This window comes from Callithrix jacchus, chromosome X (genome assembly GCF_049354715.1).
Source record: "Callithrix jacchus isolate 240 chromosome X, calJac240_pri, whole genome shotgun sequence".
Taxonomy (NCBI): domain Eukaryota; kingdom Metazoa; phylum Chordata; class Mammalia; order Primates; family Cebidae; genus Callithrix; species Callithrix jacchus.
The window spans coordinates 65524044-65536718 of NC_133524.1; the positions used below are offsets into that span (position 1 = coordinate 65524044).

Genomic DNA, 12675 nt, shown 5'->3' on the forward strand with positions numbered 1-12675 from the left:
TTCTTTGAATATAAGGTAGGTCCTATGACTCGGGATAAACAAGATCCTCAGAAGACTTGGATATGAAGTTATATGAGAAATAATGAACTAAATACATTTAAGGTCCTTGCCAACACGGACATTTCACAATCCTACATTTTCCTTTGGTTAATTTGGGAAATATAATTTCAAACCAACACTGTTTTCCACAAATTGCCTTCTACTGTGTTCCTAGTAGAATCAATAAGGATGAATTACTGAGCACCAACTATATGCCAGACACTGAGCTAAAGGATTTACAGACACCCTCTGATATATGTATTATCTGACTTGTTCCTCATGACCTTGCGAGGTGGATTATACTCCCCCACTAAACCGATGAGGAAAAACAGATGCTCAACAAGCTCAATTAATGTTGCCAATATCCCACAGCTAACAAATAAAATTCAAATCTAAGCAGGCACAAGACTTCTTAAACATCTGGGATTTCTTTTGCTGACTGAGACATAGAGATAAAGACAAGGCAATGCCAATTGAAGGCATATATATCTAACTCTGTAGTGAAAAAAGTCATGGTCAGATCAATGACACATGGCCTCCCACTTGTCCCTGTTAGACACAAACTATTCAGGGTAAGTCCTAGAGCTGATCATCAAGGGGAATAACTCTTCAGAGTCCTCAGGCTGTCTCCATGAGCTCTAGGAAGCACTGTCATTTCTGCTAAATAATGAGTACCTACAATGGGGTCAATGCTACTGAGTGACCTTTGGAGCCAATAATGAAAATTTTATTATGGGAAGTCCCTCTGAACATATAATGTGAAATCCAAATGGGTATCACAATTCCATCCAAAGTGTGCTTTTAGCAATTTTCCAGTGAAACAAAATGTATTGACTCAAGGCTAGCAGTATTGGCAAAAGGAGGGCATGGCACACTCTGCGTTCTGAGCTTCCAAAGCAACTACTCTTTCCCAACAATAGCCTCCCAGTAGGGTCCCCAAGATTTTTTCTCAAAGCCTCCAAAGAGCCTCAGCATCAGCTGCTAGAGCACTGGCTCTTCCTCTCACTACTACCACAATTGCCAGCTTTCAAAATGAAATTCAACGAGGACAATGAACATGACAGGGCAACGAATTTTCAAAACCTCTCTTCAGTCCTCAATAATAAAAGTCAGCTCATTAAGTCAGCATCCCTACAAGCAGTGGTCAAATGATAAGTAGGAGATTCTGAAACTGGCAGGCAAATGATCACTGAGTTAAAGAGTTATTGTAAATCATAAATTAAGAAGCAAAAAGGCTGGGCATGGTGGCTCATGCCTGTAATCCCAGCACTTTGGGAGGCCGAGGTGTGTGGAATACTTGAGGTCAGGTATTAGAGACCAGCCTGGTCAACAGAGTCAAACCCTGTCTCTACGAAAAATACAAAAATTAGCCAGGCATGGTGGTGGGTGCCTGTAATCCCAGCTACTCGGGAAGCTAAGGGAGGAGAATAGCTTGAACCTGGGAGACAGGGATTGCAGCGAGCCCACTGATCTCCAGCTGGGCAACAGCGGGAAACTCCATCTCAAAAAAACAAAAAGCAAGAGACCAGGTGTGGTGGCTGATGCCTGTAATCACTTAACTTTGGGAGACCAAGGTGGTGGGAGGATAACTTGAGCCCAGGAGTTCAAGACCAGCCTTGGTAAACAAAGCAAGACCCTGTCTTTCCTTCTTTCCTTTTTTTTTTTTCTTAAGCAGCAAAGATGTCATAGACAGGAGCTCTCATGGAGCCCCACAGACCCCCATAGGAACCTGACAGCACCAAGGAGTCATTTTTCTTTTGCTTATAAGTCATTATGCTCATGCTCACACACCCTTTTTCCTGCATAGCACTCATTGACATTTGTGGTGAGGTTCATGGGTTTAAGAGAATTAAGGCTCAAAGTTCACCATAAAGGAAGACATGAGAAAAGTCTCATATCTGTTGGTGGCTTTGGTATAAATGGGCACCTGTTCAAAATCAGACCCTTGTACCAGAAAAAGGAGCCATTTATGTAATTTCATGTACCATATATCTCCCAGTCTTCCAACTGACAGGCAAGTAGCTGTTATTTTTTTTTAAAGTATAAAAAATATATTTTATTAATAATAACAAAATTTCAACATTAATAATAATGTTGAAATACCTAGTATTCATTTAGACACTGTACCCACTTGACATTATCTCATTCCCATTTTACAAGATGAGAAAAATTAACACTTAGAGAGGTGAAGTCACTTGCCAAAGTTACAGAGCTATTAAGATGTAGAGGTAGAGTTCAAATTTGGGTTACTTTATTCCAGAGCCCATAATGTTAACTTTTAAATAAAGTCATGCACTTGGACCCAGATAGATGTACTGAAGTAAAATAAAAGGGAGTGAATAAGAAAGTAATAAAAACACAAATACAAATATCTGACTCAGTAATTACACAGTCACATTTAACCAAAACACTCACCAAAATTCATTGCAATATTACTTAAAATAGCAAAAAAATGGAAATAAACTAAATTTCCAAGAATAGCTAAATGGTAAATAAAGTATCACTCCTGTAGTAATAAAATTTGAATGTATCCATTATTCATTCATTTACCAAAATTACATTGAACATCTACTATATGCCAGGCACTCCTTCAGGTAATAGAAAAACAGCAGTGAACAAAACAAGTCCATACCCACCACCCATAAAACTTATGAAAAAATTTAAATGACATGAAAAAATGCTTATAATGTTAGGTTAGAAAGAAAATATTATATATTCAGTATGAACTACACTGCATACAAAGAAAACAGACACATGTAGAGAAAAAGACATAAACAATAATACAAAAGCATGTCCAATATGCTACTTCTGTGCAGAAATATCTTCCTATCATAAGTAACTTATATTTTAATATATTATTCAAATTGACTACAATAGGCATTTATTAATAATAATACATTTTTATATTTTAGTTCCAGGGCTAATAACTGTTACTAACTTGTTCCAGTAACAACAGAGCATTCATAATAGCTCTTTGGTTCAATGTTCTCATCTAGCAAACACTCTATACTAGCCCTTTAACTCAGGAATCAGCAAACTTTTTCTTAAACAGCCAGAAGATAACTATTTTAGGCTTTGAGGATGATCCAGTGGCAGTTACTATCTACTCAGTGCTACTCTTGTGCCACAAAAACAACCATAGAAAATGCTCAAATGAGTATGGATAAGTTCCAATAAAACTTTATTTACAAAGGCAGGTAGTAAGCTGGAATGGGATCGGGGTTTGTTAACCTCTCCTCTTTAATTCATAACAACTAATACAAATGCAAACTTCTTTTGACTTCTACAATTCAACCTCCTCTTTTTAACATCTTTGATAGATATTAACCCCATTTTACAGAGGACAAGACTGAGACTCAGAGACAGAAATATCTTGTCCAAGATTATACAACTAATAGAGTGAGTTGTTAAATCTAGTTCCCAAGAAAGATTTCTAAGGAAATTTGTTCCTTAGAAGAATCTGACTCCAACCATTTTGAAAAATAAACAAAAAAAAATCCCTTTTAATGTATCATTTAGGAAAATACGCTTTAAAGAAAAGGTTACTTGCAGACTGGCTGAGTAACAAACCTCAGTAGAAGTTTAAGAGTATCTTTTGATTGCTGTTGTTTGAGGGGGAAATGGGACTGGCAGGGAAAGTTTCCTTTTCCTTCCTAAGAAACCTCCCAGGGTCTTGGCATTAGACCACAATGGATGAAGAGGTCCAAGTGCTCTGTATCCACAAATCAAAAAGACTACATGGCCTCAGGGCTGCCTCAAGAGGTATGTGACCACACATAGCTGAAGACTTACCAATGTTAATTTCATCATCAGTCAGAGTGTCTCCAATGAAATCAAACTGAAATGACTGCAGCGTCTGGGAAAATTTCTGAACAGCAGAGGAATAATCTGCAAAGGAAGAGTAACAAGAGAAATGGTCAACAATGCTATGCTTTAATCTATTTCCCCATCTCTCTAAGAACAGATAAAAGAAAACCAAAGGTAAGTGCTCTGAGCAGGTTGCAACTTGCATTTAAATGAAATAAAACAAAAGATTAGACATGCAGTAGAAGAAAGTTTGAGCAACTAAAATCACGAGAAGAAAGGATGGGACAGCTCAGTAAAGTCTTTAAAAGTTATGGGACACGTTTTTATCCTCAACACTTCTCCTCTCTGACCTGTTCTACTCAAAGCATGGAAGACATGAAACCACTTAGTTACAGCCTTAAGAGGGTCTCCTTATGTATTTCCTAAACCCCTATTTTATGGGCAATACACTAGTCGCTTTCCATTTTATACATGTGAAGTTCAAAGTCCCAAAGCTGGGTGGCAAAGCTGGAAATAGAAGCCAGGTGGCCTGTGTGCGTCTCCAGAGCCCTATCCATGACAATACAGGTACCAGCTGGACATTTTACATGTTAACCAGATGACAACCTGGGTTAAGATGCTATCTGGAAGATGAAGAGACTTAACTTGTTCACAGAGTATTTGTCAAGAGACCTAACTCAAGGAAGCAATGAATGAAAACAATCAGGGTGATATGGCCAGACAAAAGCTTTTATTTTTGGTAGATGATTTTGAATTTTAAAATATATTTTAGTATATAAGTTGGCATAAAATTAAATCATGTTTAGCTATACTTTTGAGAAGTTATCTTTATTGAGATATTTGTTAATGTTCCTGCTAAGAGGTCCAACCCGCCTTTTGACCCTTGTTATACTCCAAGAGTGGTTCTAAGGCCAGCAGCAGCATCATCACCTGGGAGGTAGAAGGAAATGCACATTGTCCAGCCCTACCCTATAAACATGCGATCAGAAGTTGCATGTTTATATAAGCCCCAGGGTATTCATATACTCTTTAACTTTGAGGCGCATTGCTCTTACCAACTAAGCTAACCTATTAGACTATATTCCAGGAAAGCTTAACCTTGTTGGTTATTTTTGTTTCCCTTTTCCAATTTCTTCTTTCTCTCCCTAGTTTCATCGTCCTCCTCATCCTGCATTTTCAAACCTATCATATGCATGCACTTACTGAGCCTGAAAAGCCATCACAGTTAAGCAAAGACACAATAAAACAAGCTCAAGCATTAGGCTAAAACAAATTATATGCCGAGAATTTTTTAGCATTTTGTCTTTGTCCCATTTTCAGAAATACTTGTTTTCAGAATTTTAAGTCTTAACTATTTGAACAAATCACTGAAAATAGTAATGATAACAATAATAATGACCTTTTTTCACAGACCAGGTTACCATGGCTTCTCACAATGTTGACAATCTAGAACCACATTTTCCAATACAAATCTAAGCCACATGAATGTGACAAGCACATGCACACCCTTCAAATCCTTTCACAGTACATCAGCAACGAGAACACAAAACTGGCTCCATGTCTGGAAAACACTTGCTTTTCTCTGCTCTCCTTGGCTAGTAGTAAAACAGGGCAGGCCCAGAATTCCCCATCTGCTCTCTGTTATGCTCAGGGAAATTAAATAAAAACATTTATTGTGTTGCTCTCCTACACATACTAGTATTTCCTAAATATTATTTGAGCCAAGAGATGGACAGTTATTAATTATTTCTCTTCTTAAAATTATCTCAAAATTTCAAAAACCACCAATACTACAATCTTTAACATTTGTAGTATTTTGAAAAAAAGGTAAGGAAGAAGTTACAACTAGTCTCCCTTTTCATTATTTCTACCTATCTCTTCTTTCCTCCAGACTCTGGGTCTTTAAAACACTACATCTGCAACAGGCCTTGAACTTCTATGAAGAAGAACTTTCCACAAACATTTCCATTTACTGCTCCCAACTACCTAAAAGTAGGAAATACTGTCCTCACCTTACAATCAAACGAACAAAAAAAATGAAACAATGCACACAAATTCCATTCAAAAATAGAAACAAGCAGCTAGGTGTGGTGGCTCACGCCTGTAATCTCAGCACTTTGGGAGGCTGAGGCAGGCAGATCACCTGAGGTTGGAAGTTCGAGACCAGTCTGGCCACCTTAGTGAAACCCCATCTCTACTAGAAAATACAAATATTAGCTGGGTGTGGTTTTGGGCACCTGTAGTCCCAGCTACTCAGGAGGCTGAGGCAGGAGAATCACTTGAACCCAGGAGGCAGAGGTTACAGTGAGCTGAGATTATGCCACTGCACTCCAGCATGGGTGCCAGAGCAAGACTCCATCTCAAAAAAAAAAAAACCTGAACAAGCATAAATTCATAGCTCTTCCTGAAACAAGCTCCCATATAGTTGCCCCCTGTGCTGAGAAAAGTCCTGGAAAAGACTCATATATTTTAGATATATAAGTAAAGTGGATGACTTCTAGACTACAAAGAATCCATAGATAACCTAGAAATGCTTGTTGCGTGTGACACATTTAATTCCTCATCATCTTAAAATATTCACTATGTCACTCCAAACAATGTGAACTCATAATTTTATCTTCCCCATCCCCATCCACCCCGCCACTATGTCAATATTTTTCAGTCCAACTTTTAGGGTTCTCTCTCTATCATCTTACTTATGTATGTGTCTTTCACAATGTCTTTATTTCACCTTTTCTTTACTCATTATAGAATGTAGTTGGATAGTGCTTTTTAGGCACTTTGAACTTTAAGGGAATGAGGTAGAATATGAACCAGGTTAATTAATTAATTGGTATAGTGTAGACACCTGTTTTTCTTTTTTGTGTGGATATATATATTTATGAGGTGCATGAGATATTTTGATACAGGCATGCAGTGTGAAATAAATACCTCATGGAGAATGGAACATTCATCCCTTCAAGCATTTATCCTTTCAGTTACAAACAAACCAATTACATTCTTTAAGTTATTTAAAAATGTACAATTAAGTTATTATTGACTATAGTCACCATGTTGTAAGAAAAAGTATGTCTTATTCATTCTTTGTAACTATATTTTTATACATTTACTATTTCTACTTCCTTCCCAGCCTTTGGTAACTATTCTTCTACTCTCTGTCTCTGTAAGTTCAATTGTTTTAATTTTTTGATCCCCCAAATAAGTGATAACATATGATATTTGTCTTTCTATGCCTGGCTTATTTTGCTTAACATAATAATCTTCAGTTCCATCTGTATGTTGCAGATGACTGGATCATATTCTTTTTTATGGTTTAATACTATTCCATTGTATATATGTACCACACTTTCTTTATTCATTCATCTGTTGATCATCATTTAGGTTGCTGTTTTTCATCTCAATATTTCTTTAGAGTTTGATAAAAATAGAATCATACAAAATAGACTCCTTTATATCAGAATCATTTAGGTTTGCACAATGCTTTTAAAACTCATCCATGTTATCACTAGTATCAGTAATGTATTCCTTTTGTTGCTAAGTAACACTCCATTGTGTAAATATAACACAATGTGTTTATTCATCATTCGTTCATGGACATTAGTGTTTATTCCAGTTTTTCACCATTGTGAATAAAGTTTCAATGAAAATTCATGCACAAGCCTCTTCAGGATATATGTTTTCATTTCTCCAATGCATGGGTTACATGGTAAATTGATAAGTTTACATAATCCGAGTGCCACATTTAGCTAAAAAGAAATCAAGGGCCAGGCACGGTGGCTCATGCCTGTAATTCCAGCACTTTGGGAGCCCAAGGAGGGCAGATCACTTGAGGTCAGGAGTTCGAGACCAGCCTGGCCAACATGGTGAAACCCTGTCTCTACTAAAAATATAAAAATTAGCCAGGTGTGGTGTCATGCACCTGTAGCCCCAGCTACTTGGAAGGCTGGAGCAGGAGAATTGCTTGAATCCAGGAGGCAGAGTGCAGAGAGCCGAAATCCTGCCACTGTACTCCAGCCTGGGCAACAGAGATAGACTCCAAAAAAAGAAAGAAAGAGAAAAGAGAGAAAGAAAGAGAGAGAGAATCAAAAAAGCAGCAATCACAGGCAGGTTGCAGTGGCTCATACATTTAATCTCAGAGCTTTGGGAGGCCAAGGCAGGAGGATTGCTTGAGGTCAGGAGTTCGCAATCAGCCTGGGCAATATGGTGAGATCCTGTCTCCACACACACAAAAATTCTTTAAATTAGCCATGCGTGGTGGTGCAAACCTGTAGTCCTAGCTACTTGAGAGGCTGAGGCGAGAGGACTGATTGAGCCCAGGAGTTCAAGGCTACAGTGAGTTATGGTCATGCTATTGTAGTCCCGCCTGGGTGACAGTGAGACCCTGTAACTTAAAAAAATAAAAATTAAGAAAAGAAAGCAATCACATTTGCAATAGCTACAAAAAAATGCCTAGGAATAAATTTAACCAAGGAAGTAAAATATCTACACATGGAAAACTGTAAAACACTGATGAAGGAAAGTGAATAGGATGCACAAAATAAGGAAAAGACATCCCATGTTCATGAATTTTAAAAATTAATATTGCTAAAATGAACACACTACCCAAAACAATCTATACTTTAGTGCAATCCCTAGCAAAATGCAAAGGACATTCTTCACAGAAATATAAAAACAAATGCTACAATTTATCTGGAATCACAAAAGACCCCAAAATCAGTATGTCAAAGAGATATCAGCATCATTTTTATTGCAGCACCTACTCACAATGCCAAAATATGGAATCAACCTAAGGGTCCATCAGTATATAAATGAATAAAGAAAATGGGCTGGGCACAGTGGCCCACCCCTGTAATCCCTGCACTTTGGGAGGCCAAGGCAGGTGGATCACTTGACATCAGGAGTTTGAGACCAGCCTGACCAATATGGTAAAACCCCATCTCTACTAAAAAAAAAAAATACAAAATTAGCTGGGCGTGGTGGTGCACACCTGTAATCCCAACTACTTGGGAGGCTGAGGCAGGAGAATCACTTGAACCCAGGAGGCGGAGGTTGCAGTGAGCTGAGATCATGCCACTGCACGCCAGCCTGCACGATAAAAGTGAAACTCCACCTCAAAAAAATGTAAGAAAGAAAGAAAGAAAATGTAATATATACACACAGTGAAATACTATTCAGCAATTAAAAAACATGAATCCTGGCATTCATGGCAACATGGATAAGCCTTGAAGACATCATGTTAACTAAAATAAGCCAGGGACAAGAAAGATAAATACCACATGCTCTTACTCATATGTGGGAGCTAAAAATCTGATCTCATAGAAGTAGAGAATAGAGTAGTGGTTACTAGAGGCTTGGAAGGGTAGGGAGGAGCAGGGGATAAACAGCAGTTGGTTAGGCCTGTCTCAAAGAAACAAAGAAGAGTTGGTTAATGTATACAAAATTACTGCTAGATAAAAGAAAAAGTTCCACTTTATATTGCAATGCAGTGTGACTATAGTTAACAATATTTTATTGTCTATATTCGAATTGACAGAAAACAGGATTTTGAATGTTGCCCAAAGAAATGCTAAATATCTTAGATCATGCTAATTACTCTGATTTGATCATTACACCCATTATATACATGTATTGAAATATCACATTGCATCCCATAAATATGTATAAATATGTATCAAATAAAAATGATTTTGACTATCTTTTATAAAATAAATGGCCATTTTTTTTCTTTTTTTCAGATGGAGTTTCGCTCTTGTTACCCAGGCTGGAGTGCAACGGCGCGATCTCGGCTCACTGCAACCTCCGCCTCCTGGGTTCAAGCAATTCTCCTGCCTCAGCCTCCTGAGTAGCTGGGATTACAGGCGTGTGCCACCATGCCCAGCTAATTTTTTATATTTTTAGTAGAGACGAGGTTTCACCATGTTGACCAGGATGGTCTCGATCTGTTGACCTCGTGATCCATCCACCTCGGCCTCCCAAAGTGCTGGGATTACAGGCTTCAGCCACTGCGCCAGGCCCCATTTTTTTTTTTCAAACATAATTATACCATTTTACATTCTGTAGGAGAATTTCAGTTAATCCACGTGCTTGGCAACACTTGGCTATTTATTTATCTATTTACTTTCATTTTAGTCCTTCTAATGAGTGTGTAATGTTATCTCACTAGTTTTAATTTGCATTTTCCTTATGACTAACGGTATGACTGTCTTATATATTTATTGACCATTTGCCGTATCTTTTTTTCAAGATGGGTCTGTTTAAATCTCTTGCCCTTTTTATAATTGAGTTGTCTTATTATTAAACTACAAGATTTCTTTATGCATTCTGCAAACAAGTCTTTTGCCAGATAAATGTATTGTAAATATTCTTTCACAAAAGGCTTAACAATCTGAATACTGTTTATTTAATTTTAAAAAGACCGAATCTCTAAGAACAGTGACCTTTTTGGAATATTAAGGTATCCTAATCAAAGCACCATCTCCATCTCTGCAGTAACATTGAAAACCAACAGTCACACAGCTACAACAGCTGTGAGAATCAATAGCTTATCAGCCACTGGAAAAGACAGAATGCAGTTGAAGCTTCACAAGGCCCTACCCCCAGAATTGCCACTCTGTATCCAGTTGAACATGTCCTGTAAGCTCTATACTCAAAATTTGTCTTAGTCTGCTCTGATTTAAAATTCATTCTATGAAAACAACACTGCCATTGGGGCATCTGCATCTGAAATCGTTTAAGATTATGGTGGCCTGAAGCAGTGTGACAAGCTAAAATTAAAAAGAGGCTGACCAAAACACTTGGTTAAAAATAATAATAATAATAATTAAATAAAATTGAAGAACAGGCCAAGCTTGGTGGCTCATTCCTATAATTCCAGCACTTTGGGAGGCCGAGGCTGGAGGATGGCTTGAGACCAGCCTGAGCAACATAGCGAGACCCCATCTTTAAAAAAAATAAAAATCAAAAATAGCCAGGTGAGGTAGTGTATGCCTGTGGTCGAAGCTACTCAGGAGGCTGAGGTGGCAAGACTGCTTGAGCCCAAGAGGTTGAGGCTGCCGTCTGGGTGACAGAGAGAGACCCCATCTCAAAATATTAATCAGAATAATTGTTAATGGACAATGACATGCCCATAGGGGGCTTTAAAAAGTTGTAACATAAAATCTAGAAAATCATGGGTCATAAAAAGGGACATGTGCATGTTCCAAGCTATGCCTGGGCCCATGAAGGACTTAAGAAGTTCCTAAACTCTCACTTCCTGCTTAGCCTAAGTAGGAAGAGAAAGATAAGGCAGGATGGTCATCTGCCCAGGTGAACGTTGTTAAAAGCATATCCCAATACACACAATGACCAGCAGCAAAAGCTGGAAGACTTATTGGTTCAAAGTATTTAAATTAAATCATCATTCAGTCATTAGCTGCCCACTAAGCAAACCTACGGGAAGCTTCAGTGGCTTCTAACAACAAAAAGTACACACTTTATAAAATTAGTCCAAAAGATCAATAAACAAGCAAACAATAACAACCACCCTGGGGAAGGGGAAAAAAATCTAATTTCTAGAGATGCCACATCATTTTATATGTTCACTTTTCCACAAAAAATTATGAGGCACACTAAGACACAGGAAACAATAGCCCATGCTCAAGGAGACACTATGTCTAAAGAACTAAGGAAAGACTGAGAACAATGTCTTACCAAAGAGAAAATATCAATAAAATAATGAAAATAATTTAAAAGAACCAATTAAAATGTATAGGTGGTAAAAAGAGATGCTGAATAAATTCTTTCACTGTTCAGTTCCCAGATGGATAGTTCTGTCACATTTCATAAAGCTCTTCAGAAGCTCCAGCATGATTAAACCAGTTGTCTGAGCATTGGCCAACTAAATAACGCATCCAAATACTGGCTTTTCCTCCTTTCCCATTTCCCATTTCCACTCCCTGCATTGATCATTTTCTTTGTCCCTCACTCTTGCTTCCACTTAAACTACCTCTGCTCCCAAGCCTCTGCGTCAAGCTCTCTCTGCTTTTAGGGGGAAGCCAGGTAAAGACAATAAACTCCTCAATACTGGAGCTGACTGCTACTCATTACTGGAGCAAATGTTAGAAAAAAATTCTATGTATTAGATTATAAGAAACTTGATCAGAAGATTGGACAGAAATCAGTAACTAACTGGAATGGGAAGTTGGGAGATACAAAGAAGGGGAGTAAGAACGAAGGAGGAGAAAAATTTGTGAGCTACTTCAGAGAAAAGAGAATCTTTTCTTACCCATACTCTCAAAATCTAAAATAATGTTCAGTATAAAGTAGGTCCTCAATGTTAGCTGAATAAATGTATGACTTTAAAAGAATAAATCAACTTTTTTATTTTTAAAGGTTGAAGCTATCTGAAAAATTAAATCTACTTTTTCCCCAAATTCATTTTCTTTTCTTGAAATAGGGTCTCACTGTGTCACCCAGGCTGGAGTGCAGTGGTGTGGCAGCAGCTCAATACAGCCTCAACCTCCTGTGCTCAAGTGATCCTCCTATCTCAGCCTCCCAAGTAGCTAAGACTACAAGCACACACCACTCCACTCAGTGAATTTCAAAACTTTTTGTAGAGACAGACTCTTGCTTTGTTTCCCAGGCTGGTCTTGAAGTCCTGGCTTCAAGTGATCCTCCCACTTTGGCCTCCCAAAGTGATGGGCTTATAGGCATCAGCTACCACACCCAGCCCCCAAATCCACTTTAATATATAAGCAGTTTACTGCCATTTCGGTGGTCTCAGTAATATTAAACAAATACTGAAAAAATTTAGCACAGCTTACAGTTTCAATACTATAGTTGTATTACATT

General features: G+C 37.9%; 1 protein-coding gene across 10 annotated transcripts in view; it reads right to left on the reverse strand.

Annotated features, from left to right (window-relative positions):
- The window catches only part of OPHN1 (oligophrenin 1), a 426354-nt gene that overhangs the window by 281075 nt on the left and 132604 nt on the right, over positions 1 to 12675 (reverse strand). For all 10 annotated transcript variants that reach the window (XM_078363585.1, XM_078363584.1, XM_078363579.1 and 7 more), the window contains one exon: positions 3832 to 3927. In XM_078363585.1, coding sequence (XP_078219711.1) covers positions 3832 to 3927 — 96 coding nt within the window. The remainder of the gene's footprint in view (positions 1 to 3831; positions 3928 to 12675) is intronic.